The following is a 27,391-nucleotide window of genomic DNA, read 5'->3' as shown; positions in this document are numbered from 1 at the left end:
TCTCCTCCTGCCCCCAACCTCTCCCAGCATCAGAGTCTTTTCCAATGAGTCAACTCTTCACATGAGGTGGCCAAAGTACTAGAGTTTCAGCTTTAGCATCCTTCCTTCCAAAGAACACCCAGGACCGATCTCCTTCAGAATGGACTGGTTGGATCTCCTTGCAGTCCAAGGGACTCTCAAGAGTCTTCTCCAACACCACAGTTCAAAAGCATCAATTCTTCAGTGCTCAGCTTTCTTCACAGTCCAACTGTCATATCCATACATGACGACTACTGGAAAAACCATAGCCTTGACGAGATGGACCTTTGTTGGCAAAGTAATGTCTCTGCTTTACAATATGCTATCTAGGTTGGTCATAACTTTCCTTCCAAGGAGTAAGTGTCTTTTAATTTCATGGCTGCAATCACCATCTGCAGTGATTTTGGAGCCCCAAAAAATAAAGTCTGACACTGTTTCCCATCTATTTCCCATGAAGTGATGGGACCAGATGCCATGATCTTAGTTTTCTGAATGTTGAGCTTTAAACCAACTTTTTCACTCTCCTCTTTCAACCTTCATCAAGAGGCTTTTTAGTTCCTCTTCACTTTCTGCCATAAGGGTGGTGTCATCTGCATATCTGAGGTGATTGATATTTCTCCTGGCAATTTTAATTCCAGTTTGTGTTTCTTCCAGTGCAGCATTTCTCATGATGTACTCTGCATATAAGTTAAATAAGCAGGGTGACAATATACAGCCTTGACGTACTCCTTTTCCTATTTGGAACCAGTCTGTTGGGAAAATATTAAGTCTGTTGGGAAGATTAAGTGAGAATATGCAGTCCTCATGCAGAATATGAGAACAATAGTACTGAACTTTTTCATTCTATCACTGTCTGTTATATTATGGCCTAAACAGAATAATCAATCTGATAATATTTGGTCTCATGTGTATACTGTGGGTTTTAGCACATGATAAACATACTATTAGCTTGAAGTGAATTCTTAGAAAGTTACAAATATCATATCTTATCTCTCCCACATGCCATTTCTGTCCAGTATGTCTTTCTCAAAAGTCATCTGTTACATTTAATATCCCAAATTTCTGACCTGTACTGATGACAGATCTCCATCTATTGTGATGTCATCCAGTACTTGATGGTAATATTTCACATGATTATTTTTTTCTGGCTATGGTTTAAAGGGCACTTCCTGTTTGTGAAGTAAAGCCTACCATACTATCAAAATATGTAACTGAAGGGTTACAGTATGACTTCCTGTGATTTTATTTCTATATCATTGCCTTAAATAGCAATGAGTAAATCTTCTAAATTATGTTGTAAGACTTCTTGTCCACGAAGCAATATATTCTGTAGTCTCATTGACAAAGTTTTTAAAAGACCATCCTTGCAGTCTTTGCATCAGTGGGGATATCACTGCTATGAGCCCAGGGTTTATAGAACACTGGCGAAAATTCTGAGGTACATCGACTTGGAAGGATTTGACCTACTACTCTCAGATTATATTGCATTTGTGGAAAAATCAAGATGCCGTTCCGAACTAAATTTTAACCTTGAATTTACTGAAATATGTGTGAATACAATTCTGTACTGGGTTTTTGCCAGAAAAGGTAATCCTGACTTTGTGGAGCTGCTTCTCAAGAAGACAAAAGACTATGTTCAAGACAGAAGTTTTAACCTGGCACTGATATGGAGGTAATAATCTCCTATGTTTTCAACATAAAAGGAGAAAATTTCTCTTTAAGGGATTATACTACTTTTTTTCTAAAATGTGTATGCATAGCGACTATATAAGGAATCCTGACTTGACTGTCCATTCATTTGTTCATTCCTTCATTATTTATTCAATAGAATTTTGCCTATATGTACATGATTATGTGTCAATAAATTACTAGTGGTTTGCCCTATAGAGCTTACATGTTAGTGCTCAAGATAATGCAACATTAGACAACCTAGATTTCTGTAACTAGTCAAAGACATTGCTTTTGTAATGCTGTGATCTCTTCTTTTTGAGAATACTGAAAATGTTTACCTATAATATCATGTATATAAACTGACTTCCAAAGTATAATTCAGAGTATAAACACATATTCACTTAGTAATACTTATTAAACATTATAATTCTCTTTTTATGTTAATATTATTGGCAAATTTGACATCAAATTCCCCGGAGTTGACTACAATGAACGTCAAATACCTGATTCAATCTGCTATGGAATCACATTTACATATAATGCAAACATGGCAATCTAGCTAATGAATATTACTGAGGATCTTATCAGAATAAAATATCTAACATGACCTCATTGTAGTCTGTAATACAGATTTTAAAGTTACTTAGTTTGCACTAACTCCAATTTACTTTTTGGTTTGAATGTCTAATGAACAGAATAGATGTGCATATGTTCACTCATTCAACAAAATATTTATCACCTTACTATATATGAGGCACTGTACTTACCACAAGGATAGAACTATGTATGTAATGAAAAATAAGACAGATAAGATCAGTTTAAGACTAAACCAGTTTCAATTCTTCCTGAAGCAGTGTTGTTTTCTTGATGGTGTATTATGTGATCCTGTGTGGTGTTAGAGAACCACTAGATTACTTTCCTTAATAATAACCAATAATAACCTAAGTACAAAAACTGAGAGCTGAATTCTGCAATATCAATAAATAAAACTCCCAAATAGCACTTTTTCGTTGTTTTAAGGGCCATTATATATGTAACTATAGCAGAGATCAGCAACTTCTAACAATGAGTATCACTAACTGGACTAAGTAATGCCTTTGTGTATCCCTGACAGGCCCATAGGAAAGAAAAATGAAATGAAACAGAGGAAGAGAGGATTAAGTTTTTACAAAGGTTAATGGGGGAGTGGAGGGGCAAGGGAAAACTGAAAAGAAAGAACAGAAAATGAAAAAGAAACACACAGTGGGACATAAGAGTGTGCCATTAACAACCGTTTTGATAAACTGTTTTAAGATTCATATATTTTGACTTAGATGCATCCTCAAGGTAAAACACCTTACCGACCAATTCTGTGTACCCCAGCTTTTTGGATCTTTCAGAGTCACAGAACTCTAAATTCAAATGGAACATAAGAATTCATTAACAAACCTCCCCCAGCCCCTCTTCCTGGACAACAACTCCCATAATGTATCCCTGGTTGCTGCTCATCTGGTCTCTGCTTGAACAACACTAGTAGTAGTGAGTTAACTATTTCCTGAGATAAACCATTCTTTTACCAGGGGCCATTCTCTGTCCTAGCCATCCACTTCCCTGTCAAAGATTTTACCCAGTCCCACGACTTTAAATATCATCATATGTCAATGACTCCTAAATCTTTATCTCCAGCCCTGACCTCTCCTCTGAGCCCCAGACTCCTCTTATAATAGGCTGTTGGCTCAACATCTAAAATTTAACAGAAACAAAACAGAGTGTTGATCTAAGTTACCCTCTGCCTGCTAACTTGCTCCTTCTCTTGAATTCTCCACTAGATTAACAGCCTCTGTTGCTCAGGTCAGAAATCTAGGACTTATTCTTGTTTCTTCTCTTTCTTTCACATCACATCAGCAAATCTTTTTGACTTTATCTCTAAAACATATCCCAATTAGTTATACTTTTCATCTCCTCCATTCCTAACCTAGGTGAAGCCACCATTACTTCTTACCTAGATAACTCCAAAAGACTCCTACTAGAAATCTTCCAGCTTCCATTCTTCCTTCTTACAATCCATTCTTGACGCAGCAGCCTGAGTGACCTTTTAAAAATGTAAAATAGGCCATACTTCTCATGTTTAAAATCATCCAAAGTTTTCCCAGTACCAGTAGAAAAAAATTCAAAATCAATATCCATTTTTAAAAATTCCCATACAATCTATCACCAAATCCAACCTCCCAAATCTATTCTTATGTCACTCTTCCTTGAACACTATATTCCAACCATGTATTGGTTGTCCACTATATACTCTTGCTAAAAGTAAGCTCCAGGAGGAACTTCCCAGGTGGTCCAGTGATTAAGACTCTGTGCTTCAAATGCAGGGGGTGCAAGTGTGATCCCTGGTTGAGGGACTAAGATTCCACATGTCATGTGGTATGGCAAAAAAAAAAAAAAAATGCTCCATGAAAGGAGGAAGTTTGACTACTTCCTCAACAGTGAATCCTCAGTGCCTAGAACTATCTGGATACATAGCAAGTGGTTAATGAAGATTGTATTCAATGAAAAATGAATTTTTATACTGTGTTTAGATTCTTCTTTCTCATAATGCACTGAATTCTGTCTCCATTTCTCCAACTCTGCCCCCAGAAATATAAAGGACAAAGTCTACTCATTCTGTCTCCTATATGAAAACCTCTCAAATATTTGAACATAGTTATTATGACCCCATAAAGAATATCTTAAGTTTCCTACTATCTGTTGTTTATTTCCATAACAGCATCACTCTTTGGTCACCTCCCCTTGTATACACTCCAGTTTGATAATTTCCCTAATATAATCATAAAGTGTATAAATAGGACCCTGGGGGAAAAAAAAAGACAGAATTAGTGAGGGAAAGGAACTTAAAGTTTGTTCATTTTTGCTTATTTATTATAGCAAAAATAAATGCTACTGTATGACAGACTGTAAGTGGTTAAAGAGAAAAAATATCATTCAGTTAAAATAATAGCAAGTATTTAGCATTTTCTAAGTACTAGGCATTGTGTTATTTGTTGGGGACACAAAAACAAAGTAGATATGTTTCCTAATTTTGGAGAGCTCACAGACTAGTAAGCAGGCCATGAAAAGAATAATTACACTATAAATTCAGAAACAGAAGTATGTACAGGTAGAAAGAATATAGGACATTGTTAACACTATTGGGGAGGAGCAGATATCTAGAAGGCTCTTTAGAAGTGATGTCTTAAACTGATTTTTCAAAGATAAAAAGGAGTCTTCCCTGTCTTTCCATTGAAGAAACATAATCTAGGCAGAGAAAGGCTGACTAAAGCCAAGAGAGACACAAACACATTTTATCCATTGACTATAGGCAACTCAGCAACTGCTAGAGAATGAGATGGAAATCAAGTAATAGTGAGCAATAAGGCCTAAAAGTGAAACTATGAAAGATTTTGTAGGCCATACTAAGAAATCTAAAATTTACACCATGGTTGATGCCCAGTGAGTGAAGATCAGAATTGTAGTATGAAAAGATTAACCAGCTCTCATCTGAAGACTGGACCGTGGGAAGAAAGGCTGCAACTGGAGCTGACAGACCAGTTAGTAATAGACTGCTCATCTGCATATTCAGAATTTCTATGTAGAAAAGGTTGAGGGACACATCTGAAATAAAAGAGGCAGGCAGTTAGAGGAGTTGCTTGAAACTGAATTTGCATAGCATGCTCAGTATGCTAACTAAGATTATTTGGGTATTTATAATAATTTGGGAGGAAGAACTAATTCTGCTCTACTACCACCACCCCCCACAACAGCCCCTAGCCACCTTTTGTTATCATAACTGTCCAGGTAAATTATAATAAGGACTTAAAACAATAGCAATGGGAAAAGAAGAGATATTACTAAACAGAATAACCAGAATTACAGTAGGTGACCAGAAGTAGAGAATGAAAGAGGAAGAAGAGTTAGACTTCAGATTTATAAATTTTGAGACTAGTTGATGATTATATTAGTTTCCTTTTGCTGCTATAACAAACTGCTACAAACTTAGCGGCTTAAAACAAGATAAGTTTATTATTTTATATTTCTGATGATCAAAAGTCCAAAATGAGGCTACAATGGCCCATATCAAGATGTCACAGGACAGATTCCTTCTGGAGGCTCTAGCTAGAAGCATTAGCTGCTTTTGCCAGCTTCTAAAGCCTGCTTACATTCCTTGATTCATTCGTATGGAACAATGAAAGACTATCAACAGCCAAAGCAACCTTGATAAAGAAGAAAAAAGCTAGAGGTATCATACGCCCTGATTTCAAACTATACTACAAAGCTATAGTAATCAAAACTGTATAGCAATGGCATTAAAAAAAAAACAGATAACATACATCAATGGAACAGATTTGAATGTCTAAAAATAAACCCATGCTTTTATGGTCAATCAATCCTGTGGTCATGTATGGATGTGAGAGTTGGACTGTGAAGAAGGCTGAGTGCTGAAGAATTGATGCTTTTGAACTGTGGTGTTGGAGAAGACTCTTGAGAGTCCCTTGGACTGCAAGGAGATCCAACCAGTCCATTCTGAAGGAGATCAGCCCTGGGATTTCTTGGAATGATGCTAAAGCTGAAACTCCAGTACTTTGGCCACCTCATGTGAAGAGTTGACTCACTGGAAAAGACTCTGATGCTGGGAGGGATTGGAGGCAGGAGGAGAAGGGGACGACAGAGGATGAGATAGCTGGATGGCATCACTGACTCGATGGACGTGAGTCTGCGTGAACTCTGAGAGTTTGTGATGGACAGGGAGGCCTGGCATGCTTCAGTTCATGGGGTCGCAAAGAGTCGGACATGACTGTGGGACTGAACTGAACTGAACTGAACTGAACTGAATCTACAACAAAGGAAGCAGGAATATACAATGGGGAAAAGACAGCCTCTTCAGTAAATGGTATTGGGAAAATAAGATAGCTACACACAAACTGACCAGATTGTTACACTATATACAAAAATAACCTCAAAATTTATTTAGAACTGAAATATGAGACCAGAAATCATAAAAATTCTAGATGAAAACATCAGTTCAGTTTAGTTCAGCCACTCAGTTGTGTCCAACTCTTTGCGACCCCATGAATCGCAGCACGCCAGGCCTCCCTGTCCATCACCAACTCCCAGAGTTCACTCAGACCCACGTCTGTCGACTCAGTGATGCCATCCAGCCATCTCATCCTCTGTCGTCCCCTTCTCCTCCTGCCCCCAATCCCTCCCAGCTTCAGAGTCTTTTCAATGAGTCAACTCTTCACATGAGGTGGCCAAAGTACTGGAGTTTCAGCTTTAGCATCACTCCTTCCAAAGAAATCCCAGGGCTGATCTCCTTCAGAATGGACTGGTTGGATCTCCTTGCAGTCAAAGGGACTCTCAAGAGTCTTCTCCAACACCACAGTTCAAAAGCATCAGTTCTTCGGCGCTCAGCCTTCTTCACAGTCCAACTCTCACATCCATACATGACGACAGGAAAAAACATAGCCTTGACTAAACGGACCTTAGTTGGCAAAGTAATGTCTCTGCTTTACAATATGCTATCTAGGTTGGTCATAACTTTTCTTCCAAGGAGTAAGCATCTTTTAATTTCACGGCTGCAGTCACCATCTGCAGTGATTTTGGAGCCCAAGAAAATAAAGTCTGACACTGTTTCCACTGTTTCCTCATCTATTTCCCATGAAGTGATGGGACCAGATGCCATGATCTTCGTTTTCTGAATGTTGAGTTTTGAGCCAACTTTTTCGCTTTCCACTTTCACTTTCATCAAGAGGCTCTTGATTTCCTCTTCACTTTCTGCCATAAGGCTGGTGTCATTTGCATATCTGAGGTGATTGATAATTTCTCCTGGCAATTTTGATTCCAGCTTGTGTTTCTTCCAGTCCAGTGTTTCTCATGATGTACTCTGCATAGAAGTTAAATAAGCAGGGTGACAGTATACAGCCTTGACGTACTCCTTTTCCCATTTGGAACCAGTCTGTTGTTCCATGTCCAGTTCTAACTGTTGCTTCCTGACCTGCATACAGATTTCTCAAGAGGCAGGTCAGGTGGTCTGGGATTCCCATCTCTTTCAGAATTTTCCAGTTTATTGTGATCCACACAGGCAAAGACTTTGGCATAGTCACTAAAGCAGAAATAGATGTTTTTCTGGAACTCTCTTGCTTTTTCCATGATCCAGTGGATGTTGGCATTTGATCTCTGGTTCCTCTGCCTTTTCGAAAACCACCTTGAACATCTGGAAGTTCACAGTTCACGTATTGCTGAAGCCTGGCTTGGAGAATTTTGAGCATTACTTTACTAGCATGTGAGATGAGTGCAATTGTGCGGTAGTTCGAGAATTCTTTGGCATTGCCTTTCTTTGGGATTGGAATGAAAACTGACCTTTTCCAGTCCTGTGGCCACTGCTGAGTTTTCCCAATTTGCTGGCATATTGAGTGCAGCACTTTCACAGCATCATCTTTCAGGATTTGAATGAGCTCAACTGGAATTCCATCACCTCCACTAGCTTTGTTCATAATGATGCTTTCTAAGGCCCACTTGACTTCATATTTCAGGATGGCTGGCTCTAGATGAGTGATCACACCATCGTGATTATCTGGGTCGTGAAGATCTTTTTTGTAAGGTTCTTCTGTGTATTGTTGCCACCTCTTCTTAATATCTTCTGCTTCTGTTAGGTCCAGACCATTTCTGTCCTTTATCGAGCCCATCTTTGCATGAAATATTCCCTTGGTATCTTTAATTTTCTTGAAGAGATTTCTAGTCTTTCCCATTCTGCTCTTTACCTGTATTTCTTTGCACTGATTGCTGAAGAAGGCTTTCTTAACTCTTCTTGCTATTCTTTGGAGCTCTGCATTCAGATGCTTATATCTTTCCTTTTCTCCTTTGCTTTTTGCCTCTCTTCTTTTCACAGCTATTTATAAGGCCTCCCCAGACAGCCATTTTGCTGTTTTGCATTTCTTTTCCATGGGGATGGTCTTAATCCCTGTCTCCTGTACAATGTCACGAACCTCAGTCCATAGTTCATCAGGCACTCTATCTATCAGATCTAGACCCTGAAATCTATTTCTCACTTCGACTGTATAATCATAAGGGATTTGACTTAGGTCATACCTGAATGGTCTAGTGATTTTCCCTACTTTCTTCAATTTAAGTCTGAATTTGGTAATAAGGAGTTCATGATCTGAGCCACAGTCAGCTCCTGATCTTGTTTTTGTTGACTGTATAGAGCTTCTCCATCCTTGGCTGCAAAGAATATAATCAATCTGATTTTGGTGTTGACCATCTGGTGATGTCCATGTGTAGAGTCTTCTCTTGGAAGAGGGAAGAGGGTGTTTGCTATGACCAGTGCATTTTCTTGGCAAAACTCTATTAGTTTTTGCCCTGCTTCATTCTGCATTCCAGGGTCAAATTTGCCTGTTACTCCAGGTGTTTCTTGACTTCCTACTTTTGCATTCCAGTCCCCTATAATGAAAAGGACATCTTTTGGGGTGTTAGTTTTAAAAGGTCTTGTAGGTCCTCATAGAACCGTTCAACTTCAGCTTCTTTAGCATTACTAGTTGGGGCACAGACTTGAATTACTGTGATATTGAATGGTTTGCCTTGGAAATGAACAGAGATACATCAGTCTTAGCAATATTTTCTTAAATACATATCCTCAGGGAAAGGCAACAAAAGCAAAAATAAACAGATGGAACTACATCATAATAAAAAAGCTTGTCAATAGCAAAGGAAAGCATCAACAAAATGAAAAGGCTACCTATTGAGTAAGGGGAGATATGTACAATATATCCAATCAAGGTTAATATCTAAAACACGTAAAGAACTCAATATTATAAGAATAAAATTTTGAAAAAGGGCTGGAGACCCAATAGGTGTTTTTCCAAGGAAGACATACACATGGCTTTAGACATGAAAAGAGGCTCAATATCACTAGTATCAGTGTGTGTGCATGTGTGCACACATATTCAGTCAGTTCACTTCAGTCACTGAGTCATATCTGGCTCTTTGTGACCCAATGAACCGCAGTATGCCAGGCCTCCCTATCCGTCATCAACTCCCAGAGTCCACCCAGACCCAAGTCCATTGAGTCAGTGATGCCATCCAACCATCTCATCCTCTGTGCTCCCCTTTTCCTCCCACCCCCAATCTTTCCCAGCATCAGGGTCTTTTAAAATGAGTCAGCTCTTCGCATCAGGTGGCCAAGGTATTGGAGTTTCAGGTTCAACATCAGTCCTTCCAATTCCACTCAGGACAGATCAGCTTTAGGATGGACTGGTTAGATCTCCTTGCAGTCCAAGGGACTCTCAAAAGTCTTCTCCAACACCGCAGTTCAAGCATCAATTCTTCAGTGCTCAGCTTTCTTCACAGTCCAACTCTCACATCCATACATGACTACTGGAAAAACCATAACGTTGACTAGACGGACCTTTGTTGGCAAAGTAATGTCTCTGCTTTTCAATATGCTATCTAGGTTTGTCATAACTTTCCTTCCAAGGAGTAAGTGTCTTTTAATTTCACGGCTGCAGTCACCATCTGCACTGATTTTGTAGCCCCCCCAAATAAAGTCAGCTGCTGTTTCCACTGTTTCCCCATGTATTTGCCATGAAGTGATGGGACTGGATGCCATGATCTTAATTTTCTGAATGTTGAATTTTAAGTCAACTTTTTCACTCTCCTCTTTCACTTTCATCAAGAGGCTCTTTAGTTCTTCACTTTCTGCCATAAGAGTGGGTCATCTGCATATCTGAGGTTATTGATATTTCTCCTGGCAATCTTGATTCCAGCTTGTGCTTGATCCAGCCCAGCATGTTTCATGATGTACTCTGCATAAAAGTTAAATAAGCAGGGTGACAATATACAGCCTTGACGTACTCCTTTTCCCATTTGGAATCAGTCTGTTGTTCCATGTCCAGTTCTAACTGTTGCTTCCTGACCTGCATACAGATTTCTCAAGAGGCAGGTCAGGTGGTCTGGGATTCCCATCTCTTTCAGAATTTTCCACAGTTTATTGTGATCCACACAGTCAAAGGCTTTGGCATAGTCAATAAAGCAGAAATAGATGTTTTTCTGGAACTCTGTTACTTTTTCCATGATCCAGCGGATGTTGGCAATTTGATCTCTGGTTCCTCTGCCTTTTCTAAAACCACCTTGAACATCTGGAAGTTCATGGCTCACATATTGCTGAAGCCTGGCTTGGAGAAATTTGAGCATTACTTTACTAGCATGTGATATGAGTGCAATTGTGCGGTAGTTTGAGTATTCTTTGGCATTTCCAATGAAAAGGCAAGAAGATAGGACGCTGAAACATAAACTCCCCAGGTCGGTAAGTTCCCAATATGCTACTGGAGATCAGTGGAGAAATAACTCCAGAAAGAATGAAGGGATAGAGCCAAAGCGAAAATAACACCCAGCTGTGGATGTGACTGGTGATAGAAGCAAAGTCCGATGCTGTAAATAGCAATATTGCATAGGAACCTGGAATCTTAGGTCTATGAAACAAGACAAATTGGAAGTGGTCAAACAGGAGATGGCAAGAGTGAACGTCCACATTCTAGGAATCACAGAACTAAGATGGATTGAAATGGGTGAATTTAACTCAGATGACCATTATATCTACTAATGTGGGCAGGAATCCCTTACAAGAAATGGAGTACAGTTTCCCACAGGTTTTGGGTTGTTGTGTTTTCATTTTCATTCGTTTCTATGCATATTTTGATTTCTTTTTTTAATTTCTTCTGTGATTTGTTGGTTATTCAGCAGCGTGTTGTTCAGCCTCCATATGTTGGAGTTTTTAAGTTTTTCTCCTGTAATTGAGATCTAATCTTACTGCATTGTGGTCAGAAAACATGCTTGGAATGATTTTAGTTTTTTTTGAATATTTCAAGGCTGGATTTATGGCCTAGGATGTGATCTATCCTGGAGAAGTTTCCGTGTGCACTTGAGAAAAAGGTGAAATTCATTGTTTTGGGGTGAAATGTTCTATAGATATCAATTAGGTCTAACTGGTCCATTGTATCATTTAAAGTTTGTGTTTCCTTGTTAATTTTCTGTTTAGTTGATCTATCCATAGGTTTGAGTGAGGTATTAAAGTCTCCCACTATTATTGTGTTACTGTTAATTTCCCCTTTCATATTTGTTAGCATTAGCCTACATATTGTGGTGCTCCTATGTTGGGTAATTGTTATACCTTCTTCTTGGGTTGATCCTTTGATCATTATGTAGTGTCCTTCTTTGTCTCTTTTCACAACCTTTGTTCTAAAGTCTATTTTATCTGATATGAGTATTGCTACTCCTGCTTTCTTTTGGTCTCTATTTGCATGGAATATCTTTTTCCAGCCCTTCACTTTCAGTCTGTATGTGTCCCCTGTTTTGAGGTGGGTCTCTTGTAGACAACATATATAGGGGTCTTGTTTTTGTATCCATTCAGCCAGTCTTTGTTTTTGGTTGGGGCATTCAACCCATTGTCATTTACTTTATTGTTTTGGGTTCAAGTTTATACACCCTTTTGTGTTTCCTGTCTAGAGAAGATCCTTTAGCATTTGTTGGAGAGCTGGTTTGGTGGTGCTGAATTCTCTCAGCTTTTGCTTGTCTGTAAAGTTTTTGATTTCTCCTTCATATTTGAATGAGATCCTTGCTGGCTACAGTAATCTGGGCTGTAATTTTCTTTCATCGCTTTAAGTATGTCCTGCCATTCCCTCCTGGCCTGAAGAGTTTCTATTGAGGATCAGCTGTTATCCTTATGGGAATCCCCTTGTTGTGTAATTTGTTGTTTTTTCCTTGCTGCTTTTAATATTTGTTCTTTGTGTTTGATCTTTGCTAATTTGATTAATATGTGTCTTGAGGTATTTCACCTTGGGTTTATCCTGTTTGGGACTCTCTGGGTTTCTTGGACTTGGGTGATTATTTCCTTCCCCATTTTAGGGAAGTTTTCAACTATTATCTCCTTGAGTATTTTCTCATGGTCTTTATTTTTGTCTTCTTCTTCTCGGACTCCTATAATTCGAATGTTGGGGTGTTTAACATTGTCCTGTAGGTCTCTGAGTTTGTCCTCATTTCTTGTAATTCATTTTCCTTTTTTCCTCTCTCATTCATTTATTTCTACCATTATATCTTCTACTTCACTGATCCTATCTTCTGCCTCCATTATTGTACTATTTGTTCCCTCCGGAGTGTTTTTTATCTCATTTATTGAAACAGGAACCCTCTTACACTGTTGGTCGGAATGCAAACTAGTACAGCCACTATGGAGAACAGTGTGGAGATTCCTTAAAAAAATGGAAATAGAACTGCCTTATGACCCAGTAATCCCACTACTGGGCATACACACCAAGAAAACCAGAATTGAAAGAGACACGTGTACCTCAATGTTCATCACAGCACTGTTTAATAGCCAGGAAATGGAATCAACCTAGATGTCCATCAGCAGATGAATGGATAAGAAAGCTGTGATACATATACACAATGGATTATTACTCAGCCATTAAAAAGAATACATTTGAATCAGGTCTAATGAGGTGGATGAAACTGGAGCCTACTATACAGAGTGAAGTAAGCCAGAAAGAAAAACACCAATACAGTATACTAATGCATATATATATGGAATTTAGAAAGATGGTAACGATAACCCTGTATGTGAGAAAGCAAAAGAGACACAGATGTATAGAACAGTCTTTTGGATTCTGTGGGAGAGGGAGAGGGTGGGATGATTTAGGAGAATGGCACTGAAACATGTATAATTTCAAATATGAAACGAATCACCAGTCCAGGTTCAATGCATGATACAGGATGCTTTGGCTGGTGCACTGGGATGACCCAGAGGGATGGTACGGGGGAGGGAGGTGGGGGGAGGGGTTCAGGATGGGGAACAATTGTACACCCGTGGCGGATTCATGTTGATGTATGGCAAAACCAAAACAATAATGTAAGGCAATTAGCCTCCAATTAAAATGAATAAATTTATTTAAAAAAAAGAAATGGAGTAACCATCATGGTCAACAAAAGAGTCTGAAATGCAGTTCTTGGGTGCAATTCAAAAACGACAGAATGATTTCTGTTCATTTCCAAGGCAAACCATTCAACATCACGGTAATCCAAGTCTATGCCCCGACCAGTAACACTGAAGAGGCTGAAGTTGAATGGCTTTATGAAGACCTACAAGACCTTTTAGAATTAACACCCAAAAAAGATATCCTTTTCATTATAGGGGACTGGAATGCAAAAGTAGGAAGTCAAGAAACACCTGGATTAACAGGTAAATTTGGCCTTGGAATGCAGAATGAAGCAGGGCAAATAATAGAATTTTGCCAAGAGCACACACTGATCATAGCACACGTATTAGAGAAATGCAAATTAAAACTGTAATGAGATCACTTCCCACTTGTCAGAATGTTTGTTATCAAAAAGACAACAAATAAGTGTTAATGAAAAGAAAAGGGAAACTTTGTGCACTGTGGCTGAAAATGTAGACTGTGCAGTCACTGTGGAAAACAGTATGTAGGTTCCTCAAAAAATTAAAAATAGAGTTACCATAGGACTCAGTAAGTTCACTTCTGGGTATTTATGTGAAGAAAATGAAAACACGAATTCAAAAAGATATATGCATGTCTATGTTCATTGCAGCATTATTTACAGGACCCAAGATATGGAAGTAATCTAAGTAACCATAGTAGATAAAGAAGTCATGTCTGTGTATATACACATAAATACAATGGATTATTACTCATCCATAAAAAAAGAATAAGATCTTCCTATTTGTGATAACATCAACAGATTTAGAAGACATTCAGTTCAGTTCAGTTCAGTTCAGTCATTCTGTCGTGTCCAACTCTTTGCAACCCCATGAATTGCAGCACGCCAGGCCTCCCTGTCCATCACCAAATCCCAGAATTCACTCAGACTCATGTCCATAGAGTCAGTGATGCCATCCAGCCATCTCATCCTCTGTCATACCCTTCTCCTCCTGCCCCCAATCCCTCCCAGCATCAAAGTCTTTTCCAATGAGTTAACTCTTCACATGAGGTGGCCAAAGTATTGGAGTTTCAGCTTTAGCATCATTCCTTGCAAAGAATACCCAGGGCTGATCTCCTTCAGAATGGACTGGTTGGATCTCCTTGCAGTCCAAGGGACTCTGAGGAGTCTTCTCCAACACCACAGTTCAAAAGCATCAATTCTTCAGCGCTCAGCTTTCTTCACAGTCCAACTCTCACATCCATACATGACCACTGGAAAAGTCATAGCCTTGACTAGACAGACATTACACTAAGTGAAATAATTTAAATAGAGAAAAACAAATACTATATTATTTCACTTACATGTAAAATCTAAAAAACAAAACAAATGAACAACAACAAAAAAAGGAAACAGACTCATAGATACAAACTATTGGTTTTAGGGCAGCAGGGTTAGGAGTTGGAAGAAATAGGTAAAGGAGATCAAGAGGTACAAACTTCAAGTTATAAAATAAGTAATGGGGATGTAATTTGCAGCATCGGGGATATAGTCAATAATATCATAATAACTTTGCACAGTAACAGATGATGAATTGTAGTGGTCAGTTCATAATGTATTTAAAAAATATCAAACTATTATGTTGTATACCTGAAAACATATTAACCACACTTCAATTAAAAATAAAATAAAATTGACAAATGACCTCACTGTACCTTCTCAGCATTTCCATACTTATCCTGCCTTACTTTTTCTTTTTCCCCACAATATTTATCAGAACCTCTACATACTATAAAATTATCTTGTCTGCTATGATCATTCTGTATTGTTTGTTTCCCCTCACTGCTGTATTAGCAAGAAAGAAGGTATCTTTGTTTTGTTCACTCATATATCCCAAGTACCCAAAAGAGTGCCTGGCATACAGTATGCAATCAATAAGTATTTGTTGAATAAATGAATAGCAGAGACATTACTTTGCCGACTAAGGTCCGTCTAGTCAAGGCTATGGTTTTTCCTGTAGTCATGTATGGATATGAGAGTTGGACTGTGAAGAAGGCTGAGCTCTGAAGAATTGATGCTTTTGAACTGTGGTGTTGGAGAAGACTCTTGAGAGTCCCTTGGACTGCAAGGAGATCCAACCAGTCCATTCTGAAGGAGATCAACCCTGGGATTTCTTTGGAAGGAATGATGCTGAAGCTGAAACTCCAATACTTTGGCCACCTCACGTGAAGAGTTGACTCATTGGAAAAGACTTTGATGCTGGGAGGGATTGGGGGCAGGAGGAGAAGGGGACGACAGAGAATGAGGTGGCTGGATGGCATCACTGACTCGATGGATGTGAGTCTGAGTGAACTCCGGGAGTTGGTGATGGACAGGGGGGCCTGGCGTGCTGCGATTCATGGGGTCGCAAAGAGTCAGACACGACTGAGTGACTGAACTGAACTGAACTGAATTCATGTTACTATCATAGATGAAATTGCCTGAGAATAGTTAGTCAGATGAAAATAGTCAAAAGCCCACATTTACTTTACTCAGATGTTAAGGGCAGAGAAAGAGGGATCAGTGAAAGAGGGTTGAGAATGAATAGTCAAAGAGAGCTGCATCTTAAAGAGAATGGTCCCACTGAGCCATGGGAAAATATCTCACGAAAGTCAACTGTGTCAAATATCAGAGATAAAATTATTGTGAAGAAACATATATTGAATTGGCAGTCAGACCAAAAGAGAAATACTAGGAAACATTTTAGAAATAACTATTATAGCTGCAAAACAGAATCATTCTCTGTATATCTCTATGGAAATATTATATCCCATTTCGTAACTGTGTATATGACAGGTTTTCAGATACAGAGGGTTCAGTTCATTAAGCTCACATTTAAAAACTGATTCTTGACTTGCTTGCCCCCCTCCATCCATATAAGCACTGTTATAATTAACTGTCAGTACAGATTAAGCAAATTTTGGTTTACAATAACATGGTCTTTAAATGTGAGGATTAATCATATGCCATTTGGGTACAGACTAGACATTCAAATTTCATTTTAAACCTATTTGAGTTTTAGTTATGTTTCAACATTTTTGGTCCAAAGTATCTTCTACAGGTAATCTTAATATCTTAAAATCAGCTAATATCTCTAAATCTTAAAAAGGTCCACTTATGGTATTTTTTGCTCCCTAAGTCCCCTAAATCCCAATACTTATAAGACTTTTAAGTCAAATATCTTAAGAGTTAGCAAGATGAATAATTGAGATTGTTCTTGAAAGTTCTAAGTGATTACACTTCACCAAAAATCTTATTAGGTCCAAAGCTATAGAAGAAATTAATACTTTAATAATATTAAAATTAAATATTTTAGCTTTAATTAATTAAAAAATAATAATATTTCTCAGGATAACAGTAAAAAAAATCACTTAACATATACTTGAGTATCTACTATGGGCCAATCATTGTTCTAGGCATTTAGGGATATAATAGCATACTAAACAGACAAAAAGCATTGCCCCATAGAACTTAAAATTTTATAGTTTATCTTGCCCACCCATTTATTTTGAAGATAAGAAAATGAAAGATTAGAGGCATTAAGCAAGTTGTCTAAAATGATAAGGGCTAAATGGAGCTATGTACAAAGAGCCATAAGGAGTAAGACAAAATCAGGCAATCAAAGAACACTTTGTAAAAGTTTATTTGATAGAGTCTTATACAATCAGCAAGACTTGCCCCAGAATTGAAAGTGGAAGGGAAGAACACACACAAATCCAAGAAACATAGAAAAGTTGAAGGCAGTTGTGATTTGGGAAAGTGAATACCAATAATCAGGAGAAAGAATACAGAGGTAGTTTAGAAATTCAATTTTGCATATGTGTTAGAAGTATTTGTGAATAAGAGGAAATATTCAGGACAATATTGATCTGGAGATGACTCTAGGAGAGAGTTGATATATACTTTATATTGAATTAAATGGATATATATAATATCACTGGCAGAGTGTTAACAAAATCTTAATTTCTAAAATGCTATTCTGCACTGCACATTTTTTTTTTAAATCATAAAACTTGGCATTTCAGAGTTCAGTGAAGCTTTGAAGATAGACTTTTGGTCTAGTAATTTTCATGCTGTACTTTTTGGAGTTCCTGACAAGAACCACAGGGGAGGTCTCTAGGACCCCAAATACACATCAACAAGAGAATTTATCTAATATAGAACATACATTTTAGATAGCAAATTCTTACATAACAACACTCCAATGTTGGTTTATATCTGTAAATGAAACATTCTTTCCAATCTTTATTGCCAAACATCCACTAATCATTCAAATCTTAGCTCCAGGATAACCTACAGGCAATGAGTATTCTAGGTAGAGTTGAGTGCCTCTCCTCAATGCTTTTACAGTATCTTAAGCATATTTCTATCATCTGGCTTGAAGTTTTTAAAATTAGTTGCTATTTCCCTTACTAGACCATAATAAGCATCTTTCATCTCTGCAAATCTAGTACTTAGTACACTCTGGACAAGCGTTGAATAAATTAGCTAATGAATGCCTGAGCAAATGAACACATAAATAAATGCATGAGGAAAGGGAGACTCAAAGAGGCTGACGTACCCAATGTCACACATCTTATTAGCAGAACCAAAACCTAGAAACTAGAACTTTTAAATCTCTACTGTTTCGGGCATTTTATCATGTCACCTCTCATTTTAATTATTTGAAATCCTAAATTTCTTTTTGAATAATGCTCTCCTTGATAGGCATAATTGTCTAAAACTAATATTTATAGTTTGTATGTGGTTTTGGACTATATCAGTATTTTATTAGACCAATCAAGAGAATTCTAGAGACAGGACTATGAGTAAAATTTCCCTTTCTTTGGTCCTAAAATCCATGTTTACTTGGCTAAATCAAGGCTTCATAATTAATTAAAACAATCCCCTATGGTTGATTCTACCATGTACTATTTACATATCTTGACCAATTTAATAGCAAACATAAATGTCCATGAACTGAAACAACTGCAAGAACTGCATACAATTAAAAAAAATAAAATTTTCATTTCTGTCATAATAGAGCATAAATTTTCAAGTCCAGCCACCATATAGTACTCCAGGAAAAGCAAGATTTCAGAGAACTCTCAAAACTCTACTGAAGAAGGAAAATTAAATTCTGTCCTTGAGAGACCTGATATGGTCCTCATCATAATTTACATTTCTTCAACCTGAAAATACCAATTCTAATTTTATTAAAGTGAAAAAATAGAATTAAGGTAGTTACACTGTTTCTTTTTTCAGTCTAATTTTCAAACTCAATTCAATCCCAAGCCTGATATATGATTAAGAACAACAAAAACAAAAAGATATCAAAAGGGTCACATAATTCTGTTCTATTAAAAAGTGAAATACAAAAGTCTGTCCTTCTATTCCATTTTAGATTTTCTAGAGCTATATCAATTTCATAATGCAACTTCTAATCACTATGGATTTCTCAAATGAGAAACAGAATTGCTATCACTAAAGTTAAATATTTTCCATACAATATAAATCTTTTTTTTTTACACATGTAAAAGGGGTTTAAGTATGTAGTACGAGCTTTCTTATTTTTTAATCTTCAAGTTGGCCTAGATTCAGAGTGGAAAACTCTTTTTAAGACATATTATATATAAAGGTAAAGTTATATTAAAGTTATTTAAGATAATACTATGATTTTAAGACAAACAGTTTACCACATTTCTTAATTCTACATTCAATGAGGTCTTGTTTGTTTGTCTGGTTCACAGAACTTTCACTCCAGTATACTGTCCAAGCCCATTAAGTGGCATCACACCTCTACTTTACGTAGCTCAGACGAGACAATCCAATATCTTAAAAATACTCCTGCAATATGGAATCTTAGAAAGAGAAAATAACCCTGTCAACATTGTGTTAACAATATTGCTCTACCCTTCAAGAGTGAGAATAATGGTTGATCATGAATTGGTAGACATCGAGGAAGATGCCAAAGCATGTTTAGTGCTCTGTTCCAGAGTGCTTTCCACCATTTCAATCAGGGAAATAGAGGTAAGCAAATATCGTACTTTGTACTTTGACTCAATTATTGATCAAGTTTAAGACAGAACTGTGAGGCAAGAATAAAGTCAATTTTAAACCTATGGATCCAGTGAAAATTAATCACTGAGTATCTGCTTATAAATTAAAAACAAGTAGAATTCCAATTTTCTTGAACATTAACTCTTTTAGCTCATAATTTTATATCTTCTAAATATGAAATAATTTTTAAAAGTTAAATCTATAGTTTATTTTAGCATTTATTAAGTTGATGTATGTTATTATTATATCCTAATTACATGATAACCTGTTTATTAGGATTTCTATATCTATTAAAATCACAACAAATTAAATTTTAACAGACTTCTTTTCCTATAGAATATTTTAAAATAAAAGTTTCATTTCTCCCCACATAAAATCACAAAACATAAAATCATAAAACATATTTTGCTTTTCAAAATTCCTGAAAGATTTTAAGCATGAAAATATAAAGGCTTTAAATATTTGTTCAGTTGAAAATATCTATCCCTCAGAAATAAGAAGAGTTTCTCCTTGATAAGGTTTAGGGAAAACAAAACAACAAACAAACGATGCAACGGGCATGTTCACCCTGTCAAAATGAATTGCAAGTTTCAGCATCAAACTGTATCAAGTTTATTAGTGTCAAAAAATAAGTCTGCTTAAGATAAAGAAGGTAGCCCTATAAATTTAAACCAGTCACATTACTAAAGAATTTAGCAATTCCCCTTGTCTTTAAAGGTGTAACTTCATAAATAAACTCTTAAGAAATATAATTCTGTTGCATCTTTAATTTTCTTAAGCCTCAACTATGTATATCAATCAGACACCCCTGGGCCAATTGGAAGGAGGGCAAATTGGTCAAATTGTAGCTCAGTTGGTAAAGAATCTGCCTGCAATGCAGGAGATGGGGTTAGATCCCTGGGTTGGGAAGATCCCCTGGAGAAGGAAAATGCAACCCACTCCAGTATTCTTGCCTGGAGAATTCCCATGGACAAAGGAGCCTAGAAGGCTACAGTCCATGGGGTCACAAGAGTCAGACACCACTTATTGACTAAACCACCACCACCATTTTGGCAACCAGTTTTAGGAATTTGCTTGTCCTTGTCCAGTGTTAGTTTTGTACCATTATTATGGGACATATTGATTCTCAGGCATCTCTATGAATGCTATTCCTGAAGTACACTCAAAATAGAACAGTATCAGTAGTAGGATAGAGTGAGTTGATCAAAATCTTTGCCTGAATGGCATAATTAAAGCTGGATTCCAGTCAACTGCAGTTTAATAAGTGAAGTAGCATTGAGCAAGGAGGTGAAAGATGGCATAAAAACCAGCCTAAAGAACACTTCAAATAACCTGCTTTGCATTACCATACTTCCCAGTTTTATTGTAAATATACATATACATATCTTTACTTCTAGACTACAGTTCTGTGAGCCCAGAGACTATGTCTGTTTTGTGTAGCCTAGCAATTATCCTAAGCACCAAGCTCACTGCTAAATATACACAAAATATTCTTTAAAAATTTTATTAATGAAAAATTATATATCATTTAAGTATCATACAATCTGTAAAGAAGTAATACAGTAGATGTCTTTTACTTCTGAATCAGGCTAATAACATTTGTCTTCTAGAACTAAATATTTAAAAGGTTACCTTAACTAAACCTTAAAATGTCATCTTCATGGGGATGGACCTCTTGTCAGATCGTCTCGTGATTCAGCAGTATGAAATTTTACACTACAATGATTGGCATTACCTGGCAGATTTATGTTGTCTGTGTGTATGTGCTTAGTTGCTTCAGTCATGTCTAACTCTTTGTGCCTCTATGGACCATAGCCTCTAAAGATTCCTCTGTCCATGGGGATTCTCCAGACAATACTGGAGTCCCCTCCTCCAGGGGATCTTCCCAACCCAGGGAGTGAACCTGCATCTTCTTATATCTACTGCATTGGCTAGAGCCTCCTGGGACCCCAAGTCAACTAAATCAGAAATTCAGGAATAGAACCTCAGCACCGATAGTTTCTAAAGTCTCCTAGATAATTTCAGTTTATGGTCAAATTGACAACACCCTAAAGGAGAAGCTAATAAACCATAAGTATATGATCTGTCTAAAATTAAAAACACAGAGTCACTGTTGTAAGAAATAATGTTTTGTGTCCTTAGACATAAAAGACATTAAACTTTATATGTGATTTTGTGAATAAAATGGGTATAAAAATTCTTGACTCAGGCAAAAGTGTTTTGGGGAAAAAAAGCATTATAAGGGTTAATAAACTTAAGATACAATTTTGTGAATTTAAATAAAAAATTAAAATGTTTATAATTTGGACAAATCCAGTGATTAATATTACAAATTTAAAATATTTCTCTTTTCTTTAGATGCAGCTAAGTTTAGGAAGACGTCCAATTATTTCAAATTGGCTGGACTACATTCCTTCAACAAGATACAAAGATCCATGTGAACTATTACATCTTTGCAGAATAACCATCAGGGCTCAACTACTAACCAACAATATGCTCCCAAATGGAATATTTTCACTTCTAATTCCTGTTCGTCTACAGAACTATCTGAATTTAGAAAGCTAATGAACATCTTTTTGGCGTTCTTTAAGGATGCTCACTGTTGTATGGTTTAGAAGTTAATAAACTATTAACTTCACACAAATTTTTACTGCACTGAACATTTCATTGAAAATATATTTTTCACGTCACATACTAAATGAATCACTTTTAAATCAGTATATGGCTGTACCCATTACTTATCTATATAGTGGAACAAATTATATGCATTTTTATAACATTTTAGTTTTACCCTTTTATTCCATTTTTAAAAGTTATTTTGGCCTTGGAGCATTCTTATTACTTGTGGAAAATCTGGTTGTATTACTATCTAAGCTCTGAAGATTTTACTATCAGTTTGTCCTAGGTTACTGTTGTTAAGTTGCTTCAGTCGTGTCCAACTCTATGTGACCCCATAGACAGCAGCCCACTAGGCTCCCCTGTCCCTGGGATTCTCCAGGCAAGAACACTGGAGTGGGGTGCCATTTCCTTCTCCAGTGCATGAAAGTGAAAAGTGAAAGTGAAGTCGCTCAGTCGTGTCTGACTCTTAGCGACTCTATGAACTGCAGCCCACTAGGCTCCTCCGTCCATGGGATTCTCCAGGCAAGAGTACTAGGTTAGGTAAATATTATTTTATATTTTGCATTCATAATAACAAATGTTTATTGAGTTACTTTGCAAATAAAACACAGTGCCTGGTAGTAGAAAATAATTAATTAAATTAATAAGTGATCCCTTCCTTGAAAGAATTTATAGTTCTGTAGCAGCCATGGTCACAAAAAATACAAGGCAAAGAATAAGTCAACTAAAGTGCTGGGAGTAGGATGATAGAAATGTATTACGTCTGGAAATAATTAGCTTTAAATTACAGCAGGGAGCTTGAGTATTTTGGTATATGATACCTCTGAATACTAGACTAACAGTAGTTTTTTAGTGAGATATAGTTGCATATAACATTAAATAGTTTCAGGTATAAACATAATGATCCAATAAATTTATATACTGTGAAATAATTACCATAATAAGTCCAGTTAACATCCATCATCACACATTACAATTTTTCTTGTGATGAGAACTCAAAACCTACTCTCTTAGCATTTTTGAAATATACAATATTAACTATAGCCACCAAGCTGCACATTACATCCTCAGGACATATTTATAACTCGAAGTTTGCACTTTTTGACCACATTCACCCATTTTGTCCACCCCCAAGTTAATATGTATTTTAATAAAAAGGAAACCATTTTGACCCAACATCGCATTAGTTAAATCTTCATACTCTTTGGTAAGAAAGGAACTTGTTATCTTAAAAAAACAACAGTGTATTCTACAACAGTTTTTTAGTTCTGTGCTTCTTTAATATCTAGAGTATTAGACCCCTCTTTATATAACTAGAGAGAAGTCAACTGTTGGAAGATGAGAACTGGGAGAAAATTCTCCATGGGTCTCTCATGTTATGAGCGGAGGAACTGATTGCCTTACTCTTGACTATCTTTTTAAGGATGCTTGTATAGTGAGCAGCCTTAGAAAATAGAGATAGTGACTCCCTCTGAGCAGAGGGCAGGTTTGCGCAGTGTCTAATGTAATAAAGGCAATGTTTTCCTCTGGGGAAATAAATGGTCAAGCAGGTGTGCTTACAACTCATTTTAAAGGACTGGAGTTTTGAAAGCTTGGGGTTCTTCAGCTATAACACCAATCTACTGTGTGCATATCTACCCAGACAATTACACATCTGACGATGGGAGTATGTGGAACCAAAACAAACAAAAAGTTCATGCTTCATGCTTCACCACTAGTAATAAAGTCCTTTGACCCAGTCTTTTGTCTTCTGACAGCAAACATGGTACTGCGGGAAACTAAACTGCTAGTTTGCATGTAAGTTGAAAATCTTAGGTGCTTCACAGTCCTTGGCAATGAGAATTTGTTCCTCACCTAATCACTGCATTTAGATCATTTCAGTAGATACTGGCAGACAGTATCCATTCTCACTGTCTATCTGCAATCTGGGAACTATCAAAATTTTGACAGTTCATAAGAAAAGGGTATTATTTCAGTTTTATAGTAAGATAAAACAATTGTTTAAATTTCTTAAGAAGAGAATAGAAATAGCAAAGTAACAATACAATGAGATCACTCGCTTTTCCTCTCCTTTTACTTTTATTCCTTTAAGTGCATCACAGGGTTGAATTATAGAAATGCTTATTTATTTATTATACATAAACACATGGACTACCAGATGTTCAAGCTGGTTTTAGAAAAGGGAGAGGAACCAGATCAAATTGCCAACATTGGCTGGATCATCGAAAAAGCAAGAGAGTTCCAGAAAAACATCTATTTCTGCTTTATTGACTATGCCAAAGCCTTTGACTGCATGGATCACAATAAACTATGGAAAATTCTTCAAGAGATGAGAATACCGGACCCCCTGACCTGCCTCTTGAGAAACCTGTGTGCAGGTCAGGAAGCAATATAACTGGAAATGAAACAACAGACTGGTTCCAAATAGGAAAACTCTATTAGCCTTTGCCCTGCTTCATTCCATACTTCAAGGCCAAATTTGCCTGTTACCCCAGGTGTTCCTTGACTTTCTACTTTTGCATTCCAGTCCCATATAATGAAAAGGACATCTTTTTTGGATGCTAGTTCTAAAAGGTCTTGTAGGTCTTCACGAAACAGTTCAACTTCAGCTTCTTCAGCGTTACTGGTTGGGGCACAGGCTTGGATTACTGTGATATTGAATGGTTTCCCTTGGAAATGAACAGAGATCATTCTATCGTGTTTGAGATTGCATCCAAGTACTGCATTTCGGACTCTTTTGTTGACCATGATGGCTACTCCATTTCTTCTAAGAGATTCTTGCCCACAGTAGTAGATATAATGGTTATCTGAATTAAATTCACCCACCCATTCCAGTCCATTTTAGTTCGCTGATTCCTAGAGCGTTGACTTTCACTCTTGCCATCTCCTGTTTGACCACTTCCAACTTGCCTTGATTCATGGACCTAACATTTCATGTTCCTATGCAATATTGCTCTTTACAGCATCGGACCTTGCTTCTATCAGCAGTCACATCCACAACTGGGTATTGTTTTTGCTCTGGCTCCATCCCTTCATTCTTTCTGGAGTTATTTCTCCACTGATCTCCAGTAGCATATTGGGCACCTACCAACCTGGGGAGTTCCTCTTTCAGTATCCTATCATTTTGCCTTTTCATACTGTTCATGGCGTTCTTAAGACAAGAATACTGAAGTGGTTTGCCATTCCCTTCTCCAGTGGACCACATTCTGTGAGACCTTTCCACCATGACCTGCCCGTCTTGGTTGGCCCCACAGGGCATGGCTTAGTTTCATTGAGTTAGACAAGGCTGTGGTCCATGTGATCAGATTGGCTAGTTTTCTGTGATTATGGTTTCAGTGTGTCTGCCCTCTGATGCTCTCTCGCAACACCTACTACTGTCTTACTTGGGTTTCTCTTACCTTGGACGTGGGGTATCTCTTCACAGCTGGTGATGGATAGGGAGGCCTGGCATGCTGTGATTCATGGGGTCACAAAGAGTTGGACACGACTAGGCAACTGAACTGAACTGAAATAGGAAAAGGAGTACGTCAAGGCTGTATATTGTCACCCTGCTTATTTAACTTATATGCAGAGTACATTATGAGAAACACTGGGCTGGATCAAGCACAAGCTGGAATCAAGATTGCCAGGAGAAATATCAATCACCTCAGATATGCAGATGACACCACCCTTACGGCAGAAAGTGAAGAAGAACTAAAGAGCATCTTGATAAAAGTGAAAGAGGAGAGTGAAAAAAGTTGGCTTAAAGCTCAATATTCAGAAAACGAAGATCATGGCAACCGGTCTCATCACTTCATGGCAAATACATGGGGAAACAGTGGAAACAGTGGCTGACTTTATTTTTGGGGGCTCCAAAATCACTGCAGATGGTGATTGCAGCCATGAAATTAAAAGACACTTACTCCTTGGAAGGAAAGTGTTAAAAAGCAGAGACATTATTTTGTCAACAAGTCTGTCTAGTCAAGGCTATGGTTTTTCCAGTAGTCATGTATGGATGTGAGAGTTGGACTGTGAAGAAAGCTGAGCGCTAAAGAATTATTTTGAACTGTGGTGTTGGAGAAGACTCTTGAGAGAGTCCCTTGGACTGCAAGCAGATCCAACCAGTCCATTCTAAAAGAGATCGGTCCTGGTTGTCCATTGGAAGCACTGATGTTGAAGCTGAAACTCCAATACTTTGGCCACCTGATGTGAAGAGTGACTCATTGAAAAGACCCTGATGCTGGGAAAGACTGAGGGCAGGTGGAGAAGGGGATGACAGAGGGTGAGACAGTTGGATAGCATCACCAACTCAATGGGCATGAGTTTGGGTAAACTCCAGGAGTTGGTGACAGACAGGGAGGCCTGTTGTGCTGCAGTTCATGGGGTCGCAGAGTAAGACATGACTGAGTGACTGAACTGAACTGAAACTACATTTAATTATGATTGTACATATTTTAAGCTCATAAATAAATATACAGGAAGTTCAACACACAATATATTCACATTTGAAAATTTTACCAGTAGCATATAAGACAGTTAATTTTTTTGGTTGAAAATACATATTAATATGAAGTAAAAAAATAATCACTTTTTTTTTTCTTCTTTTTTGGCCAGGCCATGCAGCTTGCAGAATTTTAGTTCCTTAACCAGGGATCTAATCTGAGAGCCTGGCATTCAGAGGGTTGAGCACCAACCATTGGACCACAAGAGAATTCCCTGAAATGTCTTTCTACTGGAATTATTATTTGTATATTTCTCAACATGGGTGATAGAATCACCACCTAGAATCATATTTGACTCTTCCTTTCTGTATTAATTTGCTAGGGCTGCCATAACAAAGTACACGAACTAGATAGCTTAAAACAACAGCAATTTATTATCTCCTAGTTCTGGAGCCAGAAGTCCATACTGAGGTGTTAGTAGAACCACACTCCCTCTGAGCCCTGAGGGGAATCCTCCCTTGTCGATTCCTAATTGCTGTTGGCTTCCCCGCAATCTTCGGGATTCCTTGGCTTGTAGATGTATCACTGCAATCCCCTATCTTCACATGGTGTGCTCCACGTCTCCGTCTTCACATAGTAATCTT

At 37.5% G+C, this 27,391-nt stretch overlaps 1 protein-coding gene across 1 annotated transcript; it reads left to right on the top strand.

Annotated features, from left to right (window-relative positions):
- Positions 1-1,289: 1,289 nt before the first annotated feature.
- On the top strand, positions 1,290-22,272 carry ASB17 (ankyrin repeat and SOCS box containing 17). Its single transcript, XM_069570510.1, has 3 exons — positions 1,290-1,690; positions 19,398-19,677; positions 22,066-22,272. Exons 1-3 carry the CDS (start codon positions 1,290-1,292, stop codon positions 22,270-22,272), a joined length of 888 nt encoding a protein of 295 aa, XP_069426611.1.
- The last annotated feature ends 5,119 nt before the right edge of the window (positions 22,273-27,391 follow it).

Source organism: Ovis canadensis, chromosome 1, assembly GCF_042477335.2.
Source record: "Ovis canadensis isolate MfBH-ARS-UI-01 breed Bighorn chromosome 1, ARS-UI_OviCan_v2, whole genome shotgun sequence".
NCBI lineage: Eukaryota > Metazoa > Chordata > Mammalia > Artiodactyla > Bovidae > Ovis > Ovis canadensis.
The sequence above is the reverse complement of the archived record's forward strand: the minus strand, read 5'-3'. Positions and strand labels throughout refer to the sequence as shown.